The sequence below is a fragment of the Chelonia mydas genome, chromosome 1, assembly GCF_015237465.2.
Source record: "Chelonia mydas isolate rCheMyd1 chromosome 1, rCheMyd1.pri.v2, whole genome shotgun sequence".
In the NCBI taxonomy this organism is placed as follows: Eukaryota; Metazoa; Chordata; order Testudines; family Cheloniidae; genus Chelonia; species Chelonia mydas.
This window is the reverse complement of record NC_057849.1, coordinates 226059866-226086346: the sequence shown is the minus strand read 5'-3', so window position 1 is coordinate 226086346 and position 26481 is coordinate 226059866. Positions and strand designations below refer to the sequence as shown.

The 26481-nt window shown below is 41.2% G+C and overlaps 1 protein-coding gene and 1 long non-coding RNA gene across 7 annotated transcripts in view; one reads left to right on the top strand and one right to left on the bottom strand.

Moving 5' to 3' along the window:
- The window catches only part of SHISAL1 (shisa like 1), a 283823-nt gene that overhangs the window by 14485 nt on the left and 242857 nt on the right, over positions 1 to 26481 (bottom strand). For 5 of the 6 annotated variants that reach the window (XM_043537934.1, XM_043537920.1, XM_043537926.1 and 2 more), the window contains one exon: positions 21331 to 21609. The exons of the other annotated variant lie outside the window; for it this stretch is intronic. In XM_043537934.1, the coding sequence (XP_043393869.1) occupies positions 21540 to 21609 (70 nt within the window). In that variant the 3' untranslated portion in view covers positions 21331 to 21539. Of the gene's footprint in view, positions 1 to 21330; positions 21610 to 26481 lie in introns of those variants that run through there. 6 annotated transcript variants of the gene reach the window in all.
- The window catches only part of LOC122464028, a 143853-nt gene that overhangs the window by 85085 nt on the left and 32287 nt on the right, over positions 1 to 26481 (top strand). The window contains exon 2 of the long non-coding RNA XR_006287864.1: positions 25482 to 25588. This is a non-coding gene — a long non-coding RNA (uncharacterized LOC122464028). The remainder of the gene's footprint in view (positions 1 to 25481; positions 25589 to 26481) is intronic.

The following is a 26481-nucleotide window of genomic DNA, read 5'->3' as shown; positions in this document are numbered from 1 at the left end:
GTGAGCCATGGGTCAGAGCCTGAAGGTCAGCAGGAGTCTCCAGCATGTCTGTTTGTTGCTTGAGAAGGGCTAGCATCTCCTGCTGCTTATGTCTCTCCTTTTCCTGTGCTTTTCTCCTCTCTGCTCTATCCCTGTCCATTCTGCCTGTCCTGTGCTTGGTATCTGAAGCACCAGAAGGTGGAAGGTGAACCCACATGAATGCACCCCTGAACTCTGGGGCTTTGCTGACCAAGGACAGCCAACTGTGTAGGGGGTGCAGTGGAGGGAGAGGGGAGGAATGTGTTAAAAGGACATTCGTTTGTTGGACTACCCCTCTTCCCCTCCCCCCACAAAAAAACATGGGAAACTGAGGCCAAGGACACTGCCCAACACACCATGGAGCTGGGTTGGCGTGGCTTATGATCGCATATGTCTGAATACGGTTGTGATGTTTTTCCAAACTAATGCCTGATTCCCTTTCCTTTTTAATATATACAGACTCAGTGCTTGAGAGTGGGCAAGTATTGCCTCTTAGAGGCAGCTGGGATGCAGTTAAGTTTTCCCCCATTACAGGGTGGGGGCTCAAGCCAGTTCTGTGTTGTAATGTTAAGAGGAACCCCTAAATATTGAACTCTGCCCTTGTTGCTGCTGACTTCACCTGACAGGGTTACACCATTGTACGTCTGAGTCTGACCCTGAGAACCAGTTAAATAATGAGGACCAAGTCCTCAACTGCTGTTAATTGTTGATTTCACTCAGTTATGCTGATTTATTCTGTTGAGGATCTGGCCCTTTGTATAGTTTAATCACTTATGGTTGGCTCCTAATGGGTCTGGTCCAACTGAAGCCTCATGTTTGCTAATCCCTATGGTTAAAAATAGCTTTTGTATGAAAAATATTTTGTCTGTATCAGCAGCTTCTACTTCTTATGAGATCAGTTGTTACTTTGTCACAAGCCTGCTGTAGGGACAGTGCAGCCATAGAATAGGCTAGGAAACAGATTATGACTTGGTCACAACTTGCCTGTAGCTGCCTCCTGCTTGGAAAGGGGATGTACCCTGCACCAGCTCTGTAGCTGGCACAGCTTATGTCCCTCGTGCGTATTTGGAAGTGCAGGGCAGGTGTATGCAGGTGGGGACTCTGCCCTGAGGAGACTGGGTAGTCTACAGGATGGGTAGCTGGCAGAGGGCAGTAAAGTAACCCCCCACATAGGCATGCAGGGAGGTCACTGATCTGGTCCTATGTGGCTCATAATATATGGCTCCTAATGTACTGAAATAAATTGAGTTTACTTAAAGCTCCCATGCTAATAGCTTGAGTAACACATTGACTTCTTCATTAGGAGGTAACTAGATTATGTTGGTACTTCCTTATGCTGCATAATTGAATCTATGAGTCTACTGCAAGTGCTCTTTTAATATGCAGAAGATTCACGGGATCCAAATGAACTGTTTAAAGCATTTGTGTACAGTCGATAATACCTTAAAGCTTTAGTCTTCTCTGAACGTATTCATATATAACGCCCTTCGCTATTAATGGAAATTACGGATGCACGTGAAGGGAGCAGATAATTCCCTTCAGTGACCGAAATTTGACTGGGTGACTAGACAGCTGTTTACATTGATATTTCATTATGTGTTTTTGAATGTGGACAGCTGATTCTGCAGTCCTCCATGTGCAGAAAACTCCTACTGGTAACAGCATGAGTTGCACAGTATAACTGGTACATCTTTAATATGGTAGACCGCATTTTGTCCTGGCGTTAGCTAAGTAGAAGTCAATTGTAAAAGAGAAAATAGGTTACCTCTGTAGTTTTGGAAATGGCTATATCTGCACCAATTAAGTACATCCCAGGTCCCTCTAGCTGGAAAAAAATGAAACCACACAGAATGCAGTTTTCTATATTTACTTAATGAAGGGGCAGATTTTGCAGCCTTGTCATGCAATTAGTAGCAGTGAGAAGTCCATGGGACTACCAGCATGAATAAGTTACTCATTGTGAGCGTGGGTTGCAGAATTGGGTCCTAAATTTTTGAAAGGCAAGTAGCTGTAAATTAATTTTAACTGGTATTCATCTGATAGTCCCTCATCTGGTTTGCAGCTGAGAGTTTTAGAAAGGAAATATATCCAAGTTCAGACTTTCCTTTCAGAACTTCGGAGACTTTAAAGAAATGTGAAATATGCAAACTTTAACAGAGGTGTATTGAACAGGGAAACAGATGAAGGAGACTTACGGACATGACACATAATGCTGGAGTATTTTGCTGAAAAACCTAAAAATTCTCTCTGTGTGTGTTCCTTGGCTCACTGAGTATATTATCATTTTTTTAATTACAAGAAATTCTCCTCTCTCCCCCATTAAAGTATATTATCAAGGAAAAAAATGTTTAAAAATATTTCAGCTGAGATTTTTAAATCACATTTTTACTTTTGGATGGATCTGTATTGGAAATTTAATAAGAACTGGACACCCAAATCTCTTAGATGGCTTTGAAAATCACATTCTTAAAGTCCTGCCCATGCTGCCCAAAGCAAGGCAATTCATTTTGGCTGAAACATTTGTCCTTAATTCATCCAGCTGTGTACGTCGAGAAATCATCATACATTTTAATGTATAGTGGTCATAAAATAACTAACATGGCCATTTAATTCACAGGGGTCACAAGAAAAACTGGCTTGATCAGGTGGGGACGTTTGAATGTATACCTCCGTCAGCCTTAATTGAATGTGGTTGGTTTGTCAAACCTTGACAGAACTAGTATGCCAAACTGAATAGAGATAATATGTAATGAAGCCAGACCTCTTGCTCAGCTAAAGAAGGTTGTAGTTAATGTTTCATGTCTTCACAAAAAAAGTCAAGATACAAGGGAATTATCAAAGTCAGAATTGGGCTATTTTAAATTATTCATATTTCTGAAATGTAGTGAAATGACTCTCTGTAGGGTAGTTGAATGGATCATTGTAATGTGTATGGAGAGAGTTCCCCCCCCGTGTCTTTAGTGTCTGGATCAGACAAGTTGTTCTGGAACTGAGCCAGAGGTGGTCTGGAATTTAAAATGCACAGGGCACCAAAACTACTAACAAACTATCAAAGCGATTAAAATCTACAAGTGCTATAATAAGGGAAGAGATTTTGGTGGAAGAATCCAGGAAAAACTCTCTTCAGTAACTGAATGCCCTCACCTGCACCTAGCAATAGAAATAAGAGATTAAGGTGGTTGGATTGCATAGTTTCTTATGTCAGCTCCAAACAGTCAGAGTTACTTGTGCAGTCCCAGAGGGGTACAGCTTTTCTACCAAATTCCTGAAGTTTAGTGACACTAGAAGATTCCTCTCACAAGCATGAATATAGAGATGCCGTTTCAAAGAACTACTACACCTGGGGCAGTGTGGTTAGCCAGATAAGGCACGAGACTGAGACTTGGACTTGGTTTCCGTTCTTGACTAGCACCGAATTGCTGTGTAACCTGAGTCAGGCCACTTCACCTCTATTTTCCCTCCCACTGTTTCTTGGCTATGTAGATTAAGCTCATTGGGCCAGGGATTGTGGCCCAGAGCCTCAAAGATATTTAGGTACCTAATTTCCCACTGGCTTCAAAACACCCTTGAGGATATGTGTCTCTCTTATTATGCGTTTGCACAATGTCTAGCACAATGTCCCAATCTCATTACATATAATAGAAAATTGCAATAATGATATTTTAGACAGTTCTCCATTGGTGATGAAGACTGGATTTTCTGAATGTCTCTAACTTCAGATCATCCCAAACCCCCAAAAGCCTGTGTCACAGATTTTGCAAATGTATTTCCACAAAAGGACTTAAAAAATATATACAGTATATAAAATATACTGGTGTTCTTCATATTTGCAGAGCTATTTTATACTGGACTCGGAGTGTATATCTAAAGACTAAATTAGAAAGCAGCACACTGAAGAGCAGGGAAGGCTTTAAAAGAGCATGCTGTTCCAGGAAAAATTCAAATATGGGTGGGAGAAAAGGCCCTCTTTCTCACTCTCAGCTTGAATTTAATGGATTCTTATTCACTGAGATGCTACTCTGTTGTTGTCTCAAAGCCAACTTCAAAAGTTAGCCGGTAAAATCTATCATGTGATGCAATCTTTTGCTTCCTGCTGTATTGCCAGTCCCTGGTTACATACCCTCTCAGCAGTTTGTTCTTTGCAGTGTAGAATTTTTGAAAATGTAGATTTAAAAAAAATCTTCTGTTCAGTAACAGTGGATACTTGATTCATGAAAAAGGTATTCTACAAAATATAGATACATTAAAAAAATTATAGTTCCTTCCTTTTCTCCATTCATCCAGCCTTTATTGGCCAACATAGAACCAAAAGTAATTTATCTATTTGTCAATGGATATTTGCCCGCCATTTTTCTCTCTCTCTATATAATTAGAAACTGTGGGTACGATCCTCTGTTGGTATGAATCTGTGTAGGTCCAGTGAAGTCAATGGAGTATACCAACTTCCCAGAAGTCACCTACTACAGGACAGGCCTAACAAAGAAAATAACAGAACGCCACTAGCCATCACCTTCAGCCCCCAACTAAAACCCCTCCAACGCATTATCAAGGATCTACAACCTATCCTGAAGGATTACCCCACACTCCCACAAATCTTGGGAGACAGGCCAGTCCTTGCCTACAGACAGCCCCCCAACCTGAAGCAAATACTCACCAGCAACCACATACCACACAACAGAACCACTAACCCAGGAACCTATCCTTGCAACAAAGCCCGTTGCCAACTGTGCCCACATATCTATTCAGGGGACACCATCAGAGGGCCTAATAACATCAGCCACGCTATCAGAGGCTCGTTCACCTGCATATCCACCAATGTGATATGTGCCAGCAATGCCCCTCTGCCATGTACATTGGTCAAACTGGACAGTCTCTACGTAAAAGAATAAATGGACACAAATCAGATGTCAAGAATTATAACCTTCATAAACCAGTCGGAGAACACTTCAATCTCTCTGGTCACGCGATTACAGACAAGAAAGTTGCGATATTACACAGAAAAACTTCAAATCCAGACTCCAGCGAGAGACTGCTGAATTGGAATTCATTTGCAAATTGGATACAATTAACTTAGGCTTGAATAGAGACTGGGAGTGGCTAAGTCATTATGCAAGGTAACCTATTTCCCCTTGTTTTTTCCTACCCCTCCCCCCCTTCCTCAGACGTTCTTGTTAAACCCTGGATTTGTGCTGGAAATGGCCCACCTTGACTATCATACACATTGTAAGGAGAGTGATCACTTTAGATAAGCTATTACCAAAAGGAGAGTGGGGTGGGGGGAGAGAAAACCTTTTGTAGTGATAATCACCCATTTTTTTCATGGTTTGTGTGTATAAAAACGTCTTCTGTACTTTCCACAGTATGCATTCCATGAAGTGAGCTGTAGCTCACGAAAGCTTATGCTCAAATAAATTGGTTAGTCTCTAAGGTGCCACAAGTACTCCTTTTCTTTTTGCAAATACAGACTAACACGGCTGTTACTCTGAAACCTGTCATTATGCAAGGCACTGCATTTAGCCGTATGGAATGGAAAACTATCAACTGCATGAAAAAACTTGTACAGATACAGACAGACAGACATCATCTTCCTTTCCAAATGCAAACAGATGGACATCGTACCAAAAGGACTGAAAGTAAAAAATCCATTACAATCTACATACCACACAGACTATGCTGACAGCTTGTGCCACACGCTCTCAAAGAAACTGAGGAACCATCTGATCAACATCTTCTACAGCAAACAGGGAAAGATTAAGAATGAGCTCTCAAAAATGGATAGTCTCATAAAAAACCAACCTTCCACACAAACTTCCTCGTGGCTGGACTTTACTAAAACTAGACAAGCCATTTACAACACACACTTTGCTTCTCTACAAAAGAAAAAGGACACTAAACTTTCTAAACTACTACATGCCACAAGGGGCCACAGCAATGGTTCCCTCAGCCCACCCAGCAATATTGTTAACCTATCCAACTATACTCTTAGCCCAGCAGAAGCAGCTGTCCTATCTCGGGGCCTCTCCTTCTGCCCCTCCACCCCCACGAACATGATACAGTTCTGTAGTGACCTAGAATCCTATTTTCGACGTCTCTGACTCAAGGAATATTTCCAACACACCTCTGAACAACATACTAATCCACAGAGACCTCCCTACCAACGCTACAAAAAGAAGGATTCTAGGTGGACTCCTCCTGAAGGTCGAGACAGCAGACTGGACTTCTACATAGAGTGTTTCCGCTGATGTGCACGGGCTGAAATTGTGGAAAAGCAGCATCACTTGCCCCACAGCCTCAGAAACAACTCTGACATCATAATAAAAAAGGCTGACAAAGGAGGTGCTGTTGTCATCATGAATAGGTCGGAATATGAACAAGAGGCTGCTCGGCAGCTCTCCAACACCACTTTCTACAAGCATTACCCTCTGATCCCACTGAGAGTTACCAAAAGAAACTACAGCATTTGCTCAAGAAACTCCCTGAAAAAGCACAAGATCAAATCTGCACAGACACACCCCTGGAACCCGGACCTGGGATATTCTATCTACTACCCAAGATACATAAACCTGGAAATCCTGGGCGCCCCATCATCCCAGGCATTGGCACCCTGACAGCAGGATTGTCTGGCTTTGTAGACTCCCTCCTCAGGCCCTACGCTACCAGCACTCCCAGCTACCTTCGAGACACCACTGACTTCCTGAGGAAACTACAGTCCATCGGTGATCTTCCTGATAACACCATCCTGGCCACTATGGATGTAGAAGCCCTCTACACCAACATTCCACACAAAGATGGACTACAAGCCGTCAAGAACTCTATCCCCGATAATGTCACGGCTAACCTGGTGGCTGAACTTTGTGACTTTGTCCTTACCCATAACTATTTTACATTTGGGGACAATGTATACCTTCAAATCAGCAGCACTGCTATGAGTACCCGCATGGCCCCACAGTATGCCAACATTTTTATGGCTGACTTAGAACAACGCTTCCTCAGCTCTCATCCCCTAACGCCCCTACTCTACTTGCGCTACATTGATGACATCTTCATCATCTTGACCCATGGAAAAGAAGCCTTGAGGAATTCCACCATGATTTCAACAATTTCCATCCCACCATCAACCTCAGCCTGGTCCAGTCCACACAAGAGATCCACTTCCTGGACACTACAGTGCTAATAAACGATGGTCACATAAACACCACCCTATACCGGAAACCTACTGACCGCTATTCCTACCTACATGCCTCCAGCTTTCACCCTGACCACACCACGCGATCCATTGTCTACAGCCAAGCTCTACGATACAACCGCATTTGCTCCTACCCCTCAGACAGAGACAAACACCTACAAGATCTCTATCAAGCATTCTTACAACTACAGTACCCACCTGCAGAAGTGAAGAAACAGATTGATAGAGCCAGAAGAGTTCCCAGAAGTCGCCTACTACAGGACAGGCCTAACAAAGAAAATAACAGAACGCCACTAGCCGTCACCTTCAGCCCCCAACTAAAACCCCTCCAACACATTATCAAGGATCTACAACCTATCCTGAAGGATGACCCCACACTCCCACAAATCTTGGGAGACAGGCCAGTCCTTTCCTACAGACAGCCCCCCAACCTGAAGCAAATTCTCACCAGCAACCACATACCACACAACAGAACCACTAACCCAGGAACCTATCCTTGCAACAAAGCCCGTTGCCAGCTGTGCCCACATATCTATTCAGGGGACACCATCACAGGGCCTAATAACATCAGCCACATTATCAGAGGCTCGTTCACCTGCACATCTACCAATGTGATATATGCCATCATGTGCCAGCAATGCCCCTCTGCCATGTACGTTGGTCAAACTGGACAGTCTCTGTGTAAAAGAATAAATGGACACAAATCAGATGTCAAGAATTATAACATTCATAAACCAGTTGGAGAACACTTCAATCTCTCTGGTCACGCGATTACAGACATGAAAGTTGCGATATTACACAGAAAAACTTCAAATCCAGACTCCAGCGAGAGACCGCTGAATTGGAATTCATTTGCAAATTGGATACAATTAACTTAGGCTTGAATAGAGACTGGGAGTGGCTAAGTCATTATGCAAGGTAACCTATTTCCCCTTTTTTTTTTTTCCTACCCCTCCCCCCCCCTTCCTCAGACGTTCTTGTTAAACTCTGGATTTGTGCTGGAAATGGCCTACCTTGATTATCATACACACTGTAAGGAGAGTGATCACTTTAGATAAGCTATTACCAAAAGGAGAGTGTTTGTTTGTTTGGTTTTTTTTTTTTTTTTTTTTTTGGGGGGGGGGGGGGGGAGAGAGAACCTGGATTTGTGCTGGAAATGGCCCACCTTGATTATCACACACACTGCAAGGAGAGTGATCACTTTACATAAGCTATTACCAGCAGGAGAGTGGGGTGGGGGGAGAGAAAACCTTTTGTAGTGATAATCACCCATTTTTTCATGGTTTGTGTGTATAAAAACGTCTTCTGTACTTTCCACAGTATGCATCCCATGAAGTGAGCTGTAGCTCACGAAAGCTTATGCTCAAATAAATTGGTTAGTCTCTAAGGTGCCACAAGTACTCCTTTTCTTTTTACCAACTTATACTGGCTCAGGATCTGGCCCTTTTGTAAATACAAGCAGATTCTAATTTGCCCCTTGAGTTTACATCTGTCTCTTCACTGTCACCTTTTGAACACTTCAATGAAAATGGAATTGTCAAAATGTCCATTTTTGGATCGCAACCTGAGCTTTTTGAGTTAGGGAGGGGGAAAGAGACTGACTTTTGTATGCTGGTGATTAGGGCACTGGCCTGAAATGCGGAAGACCCAGGTTCAAGTCTGTATTCTGCTGGATTCAGAGTGATCTGGGATGACAAACTCAGCTCTGAATTCTGATCCTAGAGCATTCTGACTCAGGCAGAGCATGGGCTTGAACCTGAGTTTTCTACAATCCAGGCCCAGTGCCCTAATCACCAGGCTCTAGAGTGAGAATCTCTCCAGAAAGCTTTGGACCCAAAAATCCTACCAACAAAGTTTTCATCAAAACTAATATATCTCAGGTCAAATGTTCTGGCTTTGGCAACAGTACCCTAACCATTGGGCTAAAAGTTCTGAGTGTGGTCCTCCTCTGCCCTGGCTGCTTTGGGTGAGCTTGCGTATAGGGACCTGTTCTGGGAGGTGAGCTCTTGGCATGCTTACTGGATCAATCCTCATAGGCGAGTTGGGCAGACAAATGCCTCTCTTCCCCCAGTTCATGCATTGTGGTCTGGTGCTTAGGCATCCAAATGCATAGAATCAGTGAGTTTAGGTGCCTGCAGGGTTCAGCAGTAGCAGAACGGGGTTTTTGTGAATCCCAGGGTGCCTGATTGCCTGTCTTGGAACAATGTTTTGGGTTTTTTTAATCAAAGAACCATTATTTTTGTGTTACTCCATTTCCATTTCAGTGTTAAGAGGAACATCATGTTACTCTTTTGCTCCAGAGATTGACAGACAATGTTAAGTGTAGTAATTGTTTGGGTGAGAGCTAGGTTTCAGTGTGTGAGATGCAGGATGAGACATTCACTGTTTGTCCTCTGACCATTTTTTAAAAATAAAACTCAATTAAATGTCACCTTTTAGCAGGAAGAAACCTAAAACTAATCCTTTTAAAATAAATAATTGCAGATCTTGTATTTGAGACTTCAAATCAGTTTATTTTTCAGTGTTGAAATTCACAGGACAACACCTAATAATTTTTTAAATCAAGACTATTCCTGATGCAGACTTATCTGACCTGTGCACCCATTTCTATATGATCACATATGTTCTATGTCTACTATAGTTTTGTTTGCATCTGGACTGCATATAGAATCACTTAGTTTTGTTTTGGTTTTGCCTTAAAATGTAGTGAGGGTTGGAAAGCAACTCTCTGTATACTTTATTTCTCAATAGTTTTTATAACAACTTTGTAGTAGAGATGGATTTTAGAAGTGTTGTACAGGGCAATGACCAGAGATTCGGTGACAGCGTTGGTGCGAGGGGAGAGGAAAGAAAGGCTCTCAAAGTTGTGAGCTTGAGTGGCTAGAGGATAGTGGAGTTATGACTGGTGATAGCAGGAGGAAAAGTGGCAATGGAATAAGAGAGATGGAGGTGTAGTTTTAGCCCTGTATGGTTTCAGGAAGTGGTACCATACTTTTGGGGAGATACTGGAAAGAGAATAGGAGAGGTGCACTTGGATACATGGGGAGGGGTTGAGTGTTAATGCAATCGGAGAAGGAAAACAAGATTTTCTGAGGTGACCCCAGTTGTAGTTGCTCTCTTTACAAAGAGTGCTCTTTGACTCCAGCAATGGAGCTGTGTTTATTTTAAAAACTGTTTCAGGGCCACATCTTAGTATTGATTTGTCCATGTGTAAAACTCCCTTTGGCTGGACTAGGATCTATGCATGTGAATCAATGCATGGCATGGCCCCTGTTGAGCAGCTCTTTTTGAGTCACAACAGAAGTAGACACAAAAGAAAAACAAGTTTTGTTGCAATATTTCACTCATTCAGCAGCATCTGGTTGAGGTGCTTTACTGAGTCTGGCTTGGTATGAAAGATGATTTATGAAGTATGGAGATTTTGTTTTGAATGATTATAGCTGCCAGCTGGTTGTTGTTCCATGTTTGTTCTTGTTGTTAGGAATTCGCTTGTGTATCCGTTTTTTACATCAGGAGTATTTATTTATTGCAACTACACTGGGATGACTGACTGTTTCAGGTGTTGGCTTAATGTATGAGATGAGTTACAGAAAGGAAGTAAAAATTCGGAATGAATAATTCAACACTCTACAAATATTACACACATGCGAGTGCGCACACACACCCACACCCACTATGTAATGAAGAATCCTGGTGTGCTATGTTTGTTGTTTGTGTGTTTTTTAATCTATCTATCTAAACACACACTCACAAACGTAATGTATGAGAAAGAAACCCCACAAATCCAGATTTCTGTACATGCAGAATATTAGAGATGGGATTTGGCTGGTGGTGCTGAGAGCAGAATTTTCCCCTCTGTTTTCAGATTGATACATTCTATAATCTGACTATGTAATCACTGCATACTCCCATTGACATCAGATGCTATTATGTGGCTGCTGCATAACCAGCTACTCTGTGGGATGAGGTGGGGGGGACATATGTTTGTCTCCTATGTTAAAAACATATTGTGGGGAACAAAACAATCGGAAAGATTTTATAAGGTTTTGATGTGCAGCTGCTAATCCACATTCTCTCACATCTCTGCAGACCTAATATGGATGCCATGTGGGCAGGGCCACAAAAAACTGAAGTGGCTGGGAATCTGCTGGAAACTCTATTCCACAACCCCACAGATCCCTAGCTAAATTAATAGGGATCAATATGATCATCTAGTCTGACCTCCTGCATAAGACAAACCACCATAGAACTCCACCTAGTGATTCTTGCATCAGCCTCATAGCATCTAGTTGAACTGTAGGATATCTGTGTGAGAACATCTTGATTTAAAGTTGAATGTGCCAGAGAATCCACCAGGCCCATAAGTAAACTGTTCCAATGGTTAATTACCCTCGTAAAAACAACCACCACCTCATTTCTAATCTGAAATTGTATAGTGTCAGCTTCCAACCACTGGGTCTTGTTATACAGTTGTCTGCTACTTTAAACAGGCCTAAACACATCAAGAAACCTTCATCCCAAGTATACACTTATAGACTGTGATGAAGTCACCGCTTAACCTTCTCTCGGATAAACTAAAGAGCTTAGATTTGAGTTCAAGACTCTTAATGTAAAGCAAATTTTCTAAAATTCATAACTTTTGTTGCTGTTTTCGGAACCATTTTCAATTTGACAGCATTGTTTGAAGTGTGGATACCAGAACTGGACATAGTAGTATTCCAATAATAATTTCACTAATGTCATAAACAGTGGTAATAACACCTCCCTACAACTACTTGATATTCTCCTCTTTATGCTTCCCAGGATCACATTTGAACCATTTTTGGTCAAACTTTCCCAAAAAATCCAACCTGAAGCAGTGACCAAAGCGTCACAATTTCAATCTGGGTAAAATTTGCCCAAGTTACATAAAGGAATTTATCATAGAAAGGGGTTGGGAACAGGGGTCACTACTGCTCCAGCTATAACAATGTGTCATATAGCACTTTTCACCTACAAAAAACTATGGCTTACATCATCTCTAGGTATGTGTTTAGTATGATAATGGACTCGGTCATAAACTGAGCAATAGCTTACTCTGGAGTCATCTCAGTGAACCCAGACTAAGAGATCCCACCAGCCTTAGCGTGGTAGCAGAATTTGGGCCTAAGTGATTTTGTTTCAAACATCACCACAATTAGGTTGTATTTTCAGATGAAGACTTGTTAGTGATTTTATCTTGGCTCACTTGTTCACCGAAAATAGCATGGTTCATTTAGTCATAACATAGTACTGCTGCAGAGCTTGAGAGAGATTATTCAGCAGTCACATATTTTCTCATGCAATTTATTTGAAATGATGTCTTGAAAATACTGAGAGACAAGCATTGTTCTATGTGATTTCAGTCTTGTTGATCAGCAGTTTTGTTTATCTAATTCCAACAGATGAAGATAAATTTGAGACATTTTCAGTGACACCAAGGCAAAGGCCTGACAATTTCAAAACAGAATCCCCTCAAGATGGGCTTATTTTCAGTTAAGATTGGGCTGAGATCTACTATTACGATTCAAAGTGCAAAAATGGACCATATTCAACAAGTTTCCTTGTGACTCGCAACATCTTTGTTGCGAGATGAAAAGCTGAAGAAACAATAGAAAAGAACTCGTGTGCTCGGGGTCTGCTCAAAATGATTAAAACTGAAGAGAGAACAGGTGGGTGAAGTAATATCTTTTATGGGACCAACTTCTGTTGGTGAAAGAGTCAAGCTTTCAAGCTTAGACAGAGGTCTTCTTCAGAAGCTGGTCCCATAGAAGATGGTATCTCACCCACTCAGATACTGGGACAAACACCAGCTCTGATGACATTGCATAAAGCTGATATTGCTAAGCCACGCTTAATAGAAATGTTTAGTGATTATTTAATTTGTTTAGTTTTTGATGAATCACAGATTTAATTACTACTTTAAATTGCCCTACATTATGGTAATGAATTTAAACAGCAATAAAGCATGACTGTATTTTGGGCTTGTTTCTGCTCTCCCTTGCAGCACCACTCTATTGACTGTACAAGGAGTCACTCTGTAGTTACTCCAATGCAAGCAAGAATAGAATCTGGCTCAGTAGTGTGCTTGAATGTTCCATTAGTACACATCTCAAATTACTTGTGAACAACCTTGTGCATCAACCCCTTGAGATGTGTTAAAGAAACATTGTTTCCATATCTGCAGATGGACCCAGGGTCCTTTTCAAGAGACTGCTCTAAGGGCTTGATCTTATCAGGTGCTGAACATAATAGACCAGATCCAGCAAAACCCTTACCCACACGAATAGTTGTATTGATTACTTAATTTCACATGCATAAAAGTAAGTGTGTGTTTAAGTTACATATGTGCATAAGTGCTTTACTGGATCAAGGACAAATGCACAGCACGTTGCAAGATCAAGCCCTAAAACATGCCTGAAAAGGTGTTCTGTTATAATATGGCTCTTTGTTTAAATTTTGGTTTCAAATTTTACATTTATTTTCCCAATTTCTGCAATATATCTTTCTATTATGATACACATTTGATCACAGAAAGCTACAACAATCTTGTTGATGATTGTTTTGCTCTCTGCCTACTATTTAAAATGAACGTTGATTATGCTTTGTAAATATATTTAACTCTTTCCCCCTCAACCTTAGTTGGCCTCAACTTTTTCTGCAATCCCACTGCAAACATTCCATCTGCTCCTTTCAGTCAGCAGCCTTGCTGGTGTGTGTATTCCCAACTCAGGGCTAATTTCTACTTTTCATTCTCATTTAAAAGATCTCTCGGGTAGGGTGTTCAGATAGAAAGTGTGAAAAATAGGGACAAGGGCATGGGGGGGGTAATAGGTAATTTTGCCTGTATAAGACAAAACCCTGAATATTGGGACGGTCCCTATAAAATCAGGATATCTGGTGACCCTAATATCGGGAGCTGGGTCACACAATAACACATAGGGCTTAAGTTGTCTAATAGGAAATGGAAAGCGAAACATGCTAGAAAAATTACTACAGAAATGGATGCTGTGGGCTAGCAATCAGAATTAATTAAATCATCAGCACTAGATTCATAGATGTTTAGGCCAGAAGGGACCATTATGATCATCTAGTCTGACCTCCTGCACAACGCAGGCCACAGAATTTCACCCACCTACTCCTGCGAAAAACCTCTCACCTGTGTCTGAGCTATTGAAGTCCTCAAATCATGGTTTAAAGACTTCAATGAGCAGAGAATCCTCCAGCAGTGACCCGTGCCCCATGCTACAGAGGAAGGCAAAAAACCTCCAGGGCCTCTTCCAATCTGCCCTGGAGGAAAATTCCTTCCCGACCCCAAATATGGCAATCAGCTAAACCCTGAGCATATGGGCAAGATTCACCAGCCAGATACTACAGAAAATTCTTTCCTGGGTAACTCAGATCCCACCCCATCTAATATCCCATCATAGGCCATTGGGCCTATTTACCATGAATATTTAATTACCAAAACCACATTATCCCATCATACCATCTCCTCCATAAACATCGAGTTTAATCTTAAAGCCAGATTACCAGCACTGGTGTATCCCCCCGAGTAACTTCTCTCTCTTCAATGGAGTTACTCAGGGTTTAACACTTAGGTTAGAAAAATGAGAATCTGTCCACAGGGATATAAGATCAACTAGTTAATCTTTTGTGATTTTTGAGCTGTGACAAGGAGGTGGTTCAATGACAGTTTGGTTGTGCTTCAGTTGGGGATAGCTGATTTTTTAAAAAAACAAACCCACACTGAGCCCCCCATAACTTCTGAGTCTTTCTATTACCCTGACCTCTCCCTGCATTTGGTAGGGCAGAAGAGCTGAGAGAAACTTCTGTCAAAACTTTTTTTGGAAAAACAAAATGGCTTTTACAAACAGTTTGCGAATGGATCAATTTTGCTGAATAAAAATAAATCAAAGATTAAACATTTTCAAAATGTGAAACACGATTTTTTTCAGTTCAAAATGATTTTTGTTTAGACATTTCCTTCATTTTTTTATTTTAAAAATAAAATAAAAATGCATTTTGTTCAACTTAAAGCACTTTGAATTTTTGATTTGCCAAAATTAAAAAAAATAAATTTCTTCAATGGTTTGGAATTCTCCGTGAACCAAAGAATCAGTTATTCACAAAGCTCTTTGTCACCCTCACTTGTCTCTGTTTTTAGAGTGCAATCTCTTTAGGAGAGGGACTATCACTTAAGTCTACATTGCAACTGGGTTTGAGCTTCCCAATGCATGAAGACAGCCACATGCTGGTTCTGTTCAAGCCAGCACACTAAAAATAAGTGTGGCTGTGCTGGTACTGGTCGCAGCTCTGGTTAGCTGCCTGAGTATGTACCCAGGGAGTCCTGCGGGATTGTAATTGGGCAGCTAGCCTGAGCTGGCACCTGTGGCCCGTGCTATTTATAGCATACGAGCTTGAGCAGAGCTAGCAAATATCTGCCCATGCTGAGAAGCACCCTTCCAGCTGCAGTATAGACTGTGTGTATGTGTGTGTGTGTCACAATCGACCCTTATTTTGCCTGGGTCATCCAAACGCTGTCATAATAGACCAGATGTAAGTAGAGCTGGTCAGGAATATGGGGTTTTTCCTGTGAAATATTTTCACTTTGTTGAAAAAATTAAATACTCAATAACTGTAAATCTTTGCCTGAAAATTTTTGTTTAACTGTGAAAACAATTTTACATCAAAAACAGTTTTGATGGAAAAAGTTCAACCAGCTCTAGTTAAGACTGCATCTGTGTGTGTGCGCGAGCACATTTTTAACAAGTTTATTTACTGCTTGTGAGAAGCTCAGAACTGACGGTCCTGAGTGTTAGGATATAGATATTCAGGCCTGTCTGTAAAGGCCTATACTCTAAGAATTTAGGTGTATTCTTATCACTTAGCTAGTTCTAGAGGTATAAAAGAGAGAATCAAATCGCTGTCTGCCAGTGTAAGGGCCTTCTCTCACTGTGACAGTCTGGGGCCCTGTTCTTAGGCTAAGGCCTTTGGCTAAGCGGCAGAGGCAGCCATAAGCTGGGAAGCGACTGGTCACATCTTTACATTCCAAACTAGTCTCATTGAAATAAGGTGCTATTGGGCTGTTAGGCATTATCAGGATAGGATTGTATTCCTATCACCTCCAGACAAAGGAAAGTGCCTAGAAAATGTAAAAGGAAACTTAGTTTGATAGCATCCTGTCTGGCAAGAACTCACTTATCAATAGCTGGGATGTGAAATCCTCATTTCTGTGTTGTTCTATCACTGTAGTCCCCATTTCCCTATTGTCTGTATAATCTCTGTCTGGTTAATTAACTTTGCTGGGTGTAAACTAATTAAGGTGGTGGGATACAATTGGTTAAATAATCATGTTACAATATGTTAGGATTGGTTAGTTAAATTTCAAGAAAATGATTGGTTAAGGTATAGCTAAGCGGAACTCAAGTTTTACTATATAGTCTCAAAAAGAAAAGGAGGACTTGTGGTACCTTAGAGACTAACAAATTTATTTGAGCATAAGCTTTCATGAGCTACAGCTCACTTCATTGGATGCATTCAGTGGAAAATACAGTGGGGAGATTTATATAGAGAACATGAAACAATGGGTGTTACCATACACACTGTAACGAGAGTGATCACTTAAGGTGAGCTATTACCAGCAGGAGAGCAGGGGAAAAAAAACCTTTGTAGTGATAATCAAGGTGGGCCATTTCCAGCAGTTGACAAGAACGTCTGAGGAACGGTGGGGGGTGGGAATAAACATGGGGAAATAGTTTTACTTTGTATAATGACCCATCCACTCCCAGTCTCTATTCAAGCCTAAGTTAATTGTATCCAGTTTGCAAATGAATTCCAATTCAGCAGTCTCTTGTTGGAGTCTGTTTTTGAAGTTTTTTTGGTTGAAGAATTGCCACTTTTAGGTCTGTAATCGAGTGACCAATGAGATAGAAGTGTTCTCCAACTGGTTTTTAAATGTTATAATTCTTGATGTCTGATTTGTGTCCATTTATTCTTTTACGTAGAGACTATCCAGTTTGACCAACGTACATGGCAGAGGGGCATTGCTGGCACACGATGGCATATATCACATTGGTAGATGTGCAGGTGAATGAGCCTCTGAAAGTGTGGCTGATGTGATTAGGCCCTATGATGGTGTCATCAATGGCCCACCTTGATTATCACTACAAAAGGTTTCTTCCCCCCCCGCTCTCCTGCTGGTAATAGCTCACCTTAATGACAGGTTTCAGAGTAGCAGCCGTGTTAGTCTGTATTCGCAAAAAGAAAAGGAGTACTTGTGGCACCTTAGAGACTAACAAATTTATTTGAGCATAAGCTTTTGTGAGCTACAGCTCCCTTCATCGGATGCTTAAATAAATCTGTTAGTCTCTAAGGTGCCACAAGCTCACCTTAAGCGATCACTCTCGTTACAGTGTGTATGGTAACACCCATTGTTTCATGTTCTCTATGTATATAAATCTCCCCACTGTGTTTTCCACTGAATGCATCTGATGAAGTGAGCTGTAGCTCACAAAAGCTTATGCTCAAATAAATTGGTTAGTTTCTAAGGTGCCACAAGTCCTCCTTTTCTTTTTGCGAATACAGACTAACACGGCTGCTACTCTGAAAACTATATAGTCTGCAGTCAATCAGGAAGTAAGGGGGAGAATGAGGGTGGGGAAATTGGATTCATATTTTGCTAAGGTGGGAAATGGGAACAGGGACACTTGTAAGGCTCTGTGGTGTCAGAGATGGGAAGGGGGACACTAAGGAAGGAAACTGGAATCATGCTTGCTGGAAGTTCACCTCAATAAACATTGAATTGTTTGCACCTTTGGACTTCGGGTATTGTTGCTTTGTTCATGCGAGAAGGACCAGGGAAGTAGGTGGGTGAAGGAATAAGCCGCCTAACACTGGAGACAGAAGTACTCTGTTCGTAAAATGGGCATGCACTGGCAGCATAAGTGCAAACATTTTCATGCAACTACCCCAGTGTCAGGAGGGGTCCCCTTTAGAGGTGAGAAGTTGGTACGGTCTCTGTGTCCCTTCAGTCCTTGGCTTCTTTTGAGAATGTGAGTAAGGGCGTCCCCTGTAACAGTGGACATAGCTAAGCTTGCCCGCCGATTTAGCACTTGCCATCTAATATTATGCTGACAGTAAGTTTTTAAAAAAAGGAGTACTTGTGGCACCTTAGAGACAAACCAATTTATTTGAGCATAAGCTTTCGTGAGCTACAGCTCACTTCATCGGATGCATACTGTGGAAAGTGTAGAAGATCTTTTTATATACACACAAAGCATGAAAAAATACCTCCTCATGCTTTGTGTGTATATAAAAAGATCTTCTACACTTTCCACAGTATGCATCCGATGAAGTGAGCTGTAGCTCACGAAAGCTTATGCTCAAATAAATTGGTTAGTCTCTAAGGTGCCACAAGTACTCCTTTTCTTTTTGCGACTACAGACTAACACGGCTGTTACCCTGAAACCTGTCAGTAAGTTTTTAATCACTGCTAATTTAGGTTAGATTTGATTCAGCAATTTGAGGCTACACAATCCAATGTAAATTCTGGGAGCAATCCAGTGCCTGAGTATTTCTCTTTGATGCTCTCGACGCACTCCAGCTCAATAGCACTTCAGAGGCAGCTAGTCTGATTTCCAGTTGAGTCTGTATTTACAAAAGCTAAATTGGGAGTGATTGTCAATGCCTGATTTTAGCTTTTTAAATGCAAAATGAACTTGAAATCAGCCAACCAAGACATCTTTGAAGTGCTATTGAGATCAATGGCCAAACTGAATGAGGTATGTGGGTCTTTTCTTTGAAGTTCAGTTGTTGCACTCAGCTGTACTTGAAGTGGCTGGGCTTGATTTCAAGTTTTACTGTGACATTTAAGCAGCAAAATTTGGAGTTTCAAGCAGCTTCCAATTTTGTTAGGTCTCTTTGAAGTTCTGCTTCACATAGAATATGTGCCTCTAAAGAGCTGTTTAGTGTCTGGGTCCTAGCAAGATGCAAAAGGGTAGGAAAAAGTACTAGCAACCTAACTACACTGACTGTTAGTTGCACTGGTTACTGCCACTCTCGGTATATTTCAAAGACAATAATTAGAAATGGCTTATATCTAATGGAGATAGTGAGACATTTGGTGATGAGGTTAGTAATGACACACTCCTCATTCCTGTGTGGGTAATTAAACATGGATATGACATTACCAAAAAGACCCAACCACAATCCAGCTGTAGACTCAGTTGGACTTGACTCTGATTTCACATTAATCATAACTCCAGTTACTACAATAGCTACTTCTGATTCATACCAGTGTATCCAAACTCACACTCAGGCCATAAGACACCTGCAGGGAATGCTATATAAAGTGTAAGTGTGGGTGGTGGTCAAATCCGAATTCCACTATATTTATTATCCCCCCCCCCCCAGTCTGCACAGGCAGGAACAGACTTTAATTGTCCTTTTAAAATATTTTAGTTGCTATTTTCTGACCATACTTCACAAGCAGATGGCTACACTGATATTTAGTTTAATCACAGAAGGCTTTTAACGCAAAGTAACAAATGGACCTGGCTGTGAGTGAAATGCTGCTGAATGCAGCAGTCCCAGTTTGATGGAGAGGCAAAGAGGGGGGTAAAACAAAGTACCGTGCAGTTCACAGAACAAACCCCTACAGGCATCACCCATTAGACTTATGCTTCATAAGGCACTCCAGGCACACTGTGTTTTAAATACTTTGTACAGGGAAAATATTGTCCCCAAATACGCTTTATTTATTTAAAATCTTGCTCCTTTGTCATCATGGTCAGACAACTTTTTTTAAATATATATAAAGCAGACACTTAAGAAATACGGGCTTTGCTTTCTCTGACATTAGAAACTCTAGTTGCCAGGAAACAAGCTTGTTACATTAAGGGTGGTGAACGTTCAGATCTGAATTTGCACTTCTTTTTAAGACACTTGAACTTGTAAAAATGAATCCCAGGAGGTTCCAGCTTATTAGGGCTCATGATTAAATACACAAACCCTCTCCCATTCATTTCTATGCCCATGACGGGTTTATAACTTATTTTTTTATATATTTCCTCTTTCAAATTTGCAGGTTTCTTTAATATTAAGAGCCTGTTTTTTTTTTTTCACTTACTCTAATTTTATGCCTGTTAATGCCAATGGGACGTTGGTCCCTCCCTCCAATCCCCACCTGACTTGTTTTGAGACATACCAGTAAATCTTAACTGTGCTCTGCCCTTGTTGTTGGCCTCGTCAGGAGCAAAGTTCAGGTCTTGTAACCACTTAGGAACACAATTGTTTTTGTGTGCGCACTGGCCTGCCCCAACAGCAACCCTCATGCTCATGTGTTCCCTCCCTGCTCTAAATTTGTATGGGCATGCTACAGTGCAGTTTCTCAAATAGTGGGTGAGCCTGACCCAAGGGACTCCAATCCCCTGTATGTCAGCTGTCTCAAAGGGCTTACAGGGATAGGTCTCCTGGAAGCCATCGGCAGGTTGAATTTGCCTATAACTTATTGTGCTAGGCATATTACTTACACCATTCTCTAGGTTTCAGAGTAGCAGCCGTGTTAGTCTGTATTCGCAAAAAGAAAAGGAGTACTTGTGGCACCTTAGAGACTAACCAATTTATTTGAGCATAAGCTTTCGTGAACTACAGCTCACTTCATTCTCTAGGTACACCAAAATTTCAGAGCAGACCACTGAAAATTTACATTTTATCAAATTGTACCTGTTTGATCTCATTTGGGGCCAGATTGTATGTGCTCCTTGCTCTACCGCACACCAGCAGAAAGGCATCCAGGAGCCTTTACACCAGCAATCCCTGTGATCTGCTCACTGCTGCTTCCTTGGTGGAGGCGGATGCTGGGAATGGAGGCACAGTGTTAGCCTCATGTGTCTGCACCATCCCACTGGGTAGGACCAGCATGCTAATCTGGTTCATCCTAATGGATGGATCAGATAATGCACAGCACAACCCTGGATAGACCACCTGCCTAGGAGCAAGGCACAGTCTCTCACCTGCTCCTCCTGGGTTGCCCCCCCCCCCACAATACCCCCTGTCCTCCATGCAGGGGTGTGGTATAAGTACCACAATCTGACCTAATCTTCAACAGATTTTTAATAAATATGCACAGGGATGTGCAAGTATAGTTTGTCAATACTCATCCATTTTTGATTCTGCCATTTAAATTACGGATGTCACTGCATTACATGTGTGGCCTGTATGTTGTTGCACAGTAGTAATGGTTTACCTGCTGCTGGTTGAAGTCTGATCTGTGTATTTTCAAAGAGCTTGCTTGCATGGTAAACCCTGACTCCCACTAAAAGCAATAATAAGCGGCATGGGCACGGTCTTGCCAATGTACATCAGTGCTGATCTCAAGGAGCCACCTTGAAGTGTGAAAGAGTAGTTTAGTCTCGGTCAGTCGTTGACCTCTTTTTTGAGGCTGATGCCACGTGTGATGGCATTGGTTGGTGATGTGGATGTACGTCTACTGGGCCCTGGATTCAGACTACTCAGGCCACTGAACGCCCCTCAGATGGTTTCCATACTAAAGAAAAAATCTCAGTTAGTTGGTCTGTACAATCCACTCGCTGTTTGATGCAGCACCGTTATTCTAACTCGGATTTACTGTTTCTGAGATTTATGGTTTTCTTTCCTCTCCCTGCACAAAACTGCAACCCTATTACAGAGCAGGCAGCAGAACATGTAATGGATTCCAGACTCCTCTGGTTATAATAATATTATGACTATACATGGCCCTCTTTGTCTCAAGCAAATACCTAAGTGGTCTGCTATGACAAACAGTTTAAACATTTCTGGCCACCTCTATCCTTTAGTTCACAATGGTTTTGAGAAGGAAACTGGACAGACTTGTCCCTTTAAATACCTCAGTTTCTTAGTTGCAGGATCTGAAAACCACTGACTGAAATATTAAGAATAAGATTTACACAGCATTTGAATTGGGGCAGGAAATAAATGGTTCTGTGCAGAGAAAGTTGTAACTTGCACATCATGCAGATGGATTCCAGTCCACTTTACAGACTATGGTTTGGGGCCAATTTCTTAGACTCTAAGGTCTCTGGGACAGCTGCTGTCTCAAGGAGGCAGAGCGGCTCTCTGAACTCCTGGGTATGCATAGATTTTAGGGCCAGACAGGGCCCATTAGGATCACTTAGTCTGACCTCCTTCATAACACAAGCCATAGAATTTCACCCAGTGTTTGTGGTGTCAAGCCAATAACTGCTGGTCGAGCTCTGCCAATCTTCTAAAAAGACATCTAGTCTTGATTTAAAGCATACTTATTGCATTCGGTATGACCGGCCAGCTCAGCTGACCAGAACAAGTGGGGGAATGGCAACAGAAGGAGCAACGTGTCTGCCTCCTCCCCACCAATCCCTGCCCATGTTGGGGTGATGGGTACCTTCGAGGAGTAGGAAACGAGAGACTAAGGTCATTGGGTAGCTGTTTTCTCCTATCACTTACTCTGGTGTGCCCTGGTACCTAGTAAAGCACGGGGCCTGCAATTGTTCCTGGCCCTTATGTAAGCCACGCATGGAGAAGAAGATGGCTCCTTGCACCCTCACACCCGCATAATGGCCAACCAGTAGCTGGCACATAGCCATCACTTTCCCCACAACCATATTGCAGCCACCTCTGGGATGGGCAGTCATTTAATTGCACCCGTAACAGTGTAGTACAAGAGCTGAACAATACCATCCAATGGAAGCTACAAGGGAAATCTAGGACACACAATAACTAAAGGGTAACATTTCAGAGCAACCACAGGGGACAGTTGTCATCACCCGATTTTCCTTTCACATCAGTGTAACTCCCCTGGCTTCAGTAGGGTTACTCTGGATTTACACCAATTAACAATATGAGAGGAGACTCAGAACCCCAATAACATCAGCCAGAGCAGCACGCCCAGATTTTTAAGCAGCATCGGGAAATTTACAACAATAATCTTCTTAGCTAGAGTAGAAAAACATTCCAAGTTCTCTTTCCATATAATGAATATTTCATGAGACATTTCAACAAACAAGGTACCAACCAAGATAATGGGCTTCATGGAGTAATTCCTCAGCAAATCAATAAAGCTAATGGGCTCAGTTGTCTGCTGGTGTAACTCCCTTGGACTTCAGTGGAGTTACGGCAGCAGAGAATTTGCCCCAATGTAGTTTTAAATTTTTTCTTTTACCTTTGTCATTATTCTTGTCAAAGATAAATGTGCAATTCTGCCAAATAAGTTAATCCTAAAACTGACAAAAGGAGATGTTTAGGAACAGCTGGATTCTGCATTCCCTTGCCTATCCAAAACGTCTGTTTGGGTGTGTGAAGAATGTTGGAACAGACTCCAGGTGAGTTACTATAAGTTACCCTTCTTTTATCCACAGAAAAGAAATTGCACACTGATCTAATTATTGAGGTCAAATGTAATGCACATTGTATGCATGACCTTTTGTCAGCCTCGTGATTCTTCTTGGTGTACTTGCATATTTTAAATTTTTGTGTTGCAAAACCAGAAAATAGTTTGTATTTTAAAGTAATTGCAACACACTGAGGCTGTTGGGTCATGCACCATCAAAGCTCAGGAGCTGGACACCATATAGAAAGCAAGACAGATGAAACATTTTGGGGGATAATATGAAGAAAGAATGACTGTACTCTGGGAAAATTGTTTCTTTTTACAATTTCAGTAACGCTTTAGTTTATATTTATATGCGGTAGCCCAATATGTGTGCACAGAAACACACACACACACACACACACACACACACATACACACACAATGTCACATATCAATAAATCTCTTAACATTTCAATATGAGGTTTTATTATTGTTGAGTTGAAACAGAGCTTAATTACATACAGAAACTATGTTAACCAGTAAGAGACTGCCAATTCTTTAAAAAACCTCTCAGTTTGCTAAGTAGAGGGAGACTGATTGATTAATTAACCAGCAAAGAAACTTGGATATGTTTGAGACACTTTATAATTGTCTATGTAAAATTAAAAGCTTTATGGCTGGAACTGTAGCATTGCTGAAATACCTCAAGGTCCTAGAATCTGCACTTGGAGCAATGAAAATTTAAATATAAAGTGGGAAGTGTGTCAATAATTTGATAAAGGGCCATCTAAAAACATTACGATATTGAACCAGCACCTCACTTGGTTCAAAAATAACATAATAATTAAATTGGAGAAGACTTAATATTGAGATCATTCCCCAGATATGGGCTGTATCAGAGCTAGGGTGACGAGATAGCAAATGTGAAAAATCGGGACAGGGTGTGGAGGGTAATAGGTGCCTGTATTAGAAAAAGTCCCAAATATTGGGACTGTCCCTATAAAATCGGGACATTTGGTCACCCAATTCAAAGATGATACTTATACTATACTTGATTCGAGCTACTATTATATCATGCAGTGTCTTACCTGCTGAAATAGGAGGGGAAAATTAGGATCAACTAAAGGAAGCACCTACTTATTTCTTCCAAGTAAAGACACTAGGAGAAAAGGGAATAGCTTTGTGTGGGGATGAGGAAAACAAAAAGACAGGGAACACTGAGTGGGACCCACCCCTGCCTGTCTCCTGCAGTCACAGGAAACTGAGCATGTGGGATATGCTCACCTGATCCTAACGTATGATCCCCGTTTAATGCTTCAGGAAAAGAGGGGGAGGAAAGGTAAATCATTGAAAGTTTCTATAAAAGTTTAACAAGTTAAGACAGGATTTCTTTTTATTAGTAATTTTACAGTAAAACTGCTAACCACGTTACTGAGCCCTATATATTTAAAAAAACGAACAGCTATGCAATCACTGTATTAAGAGCTTTATATTTACATAAAAAGAAAAGGAGTACTTGTGGCACCTTAGAGACTAACAAATTTATTTGAGCATAAGCTTTCGGTACTATAGTTGGCTAATTACTGTGCAACTGAGGGCCCTAGTCTGTATTGGGACTACCACTGAAGTAAGTGAGAATTCAGTGTGCAGGAAGGCTGCCCAATTTGGAATATGAATTCTTATAAATGTAGTAAAAAGATTTGAGACCAAGATATATTTAAATTAAATTGAAAGAACAACAACCCTTCTCTAGACCAAATCAAGACAGCTGGCATTGAGTCTCATTATATTTACTTTATATCCCCAGAGTATTTTCTTTTACTCAGTTTATCATGAAATCAAATATGGGAATTCAGTTGCAGAAGTTAACATCTACACTGTGATGTGATGTTTACTGTTTGTTTTTCATAGGAGAAGGTGTATAATTTAAAAGGCTGTGATTTATATATGCCTAGACAAGCAGACACATCCTGGAGCTATTGTGGAAATCCTCACTAAGAACGGATACAGCAACTGCAGTACGTAAACTATTGCTTTTAAGTTTCAGCTTTCAAAACAAAGAAATTGTGGCACTTTAAACATTCTCTTTTACATTGTCGTGGTTGATTTATTATCATCAAAGATTTCTAAACAACATTTGGAAGGCTATTCCAAAACTTCACTCCTCTGATGGTTAGAAACCTTCATCTAATTTCAAATCTAAACTTCCCAATGACCAGTTTATATCCATTTGTTCTTGTGTCCACATTGGTACTGAGCTTAAATAATTCCTCTCCCTCTCCGGTATTTATTCCTCTGATATATTTATAGAGAGCAATCATATCTCCCCTCAACCTTCTTTTAGTTAGGCTAAACAAGCCAAGCTCCTTGAGTCTTCTTTCATAAGACAAGTTTTCCATTCCTCGGATCATCCTAGTAGCCCTTCTCTGTACCTGTTCCAGTTTGAATTCATCCTTCTTAAACATGGGAGACCAGAACTGCACACAGTATTCCAGGTGAAGTCTCACCAGTGCCTTGTATAACGGTACTAAAACCTCCTTATCTCTCCTGGAAATACCTCGCCTGATGCATCCCAAGACCGCATTACCTTTTTTCACGGCCATATCACATTGGCGGCTCATAGTCATCCTATGATCAACCAATACTCCAAGGTCCTTCTCCTCCTCCGTTACTTCTAATTGATGCGTCCCCAGCTTATAACTAAAATTCTTGTTATTAATCCCTAAATGCATAACCTTACACTTCTCACTATTAAATTTCATCCTATTACTATTACTCCAGTTTACGAGGTAATCCAGATCCTCCTGTATGATATCCCGGTCCTTCTCTAAATTGGCAATACCTCCCAGCTTTGTATCATCCGCAAACTTTATTAGCACACTCCCACTTTTTGTGCCAAGGTCAGTAATAA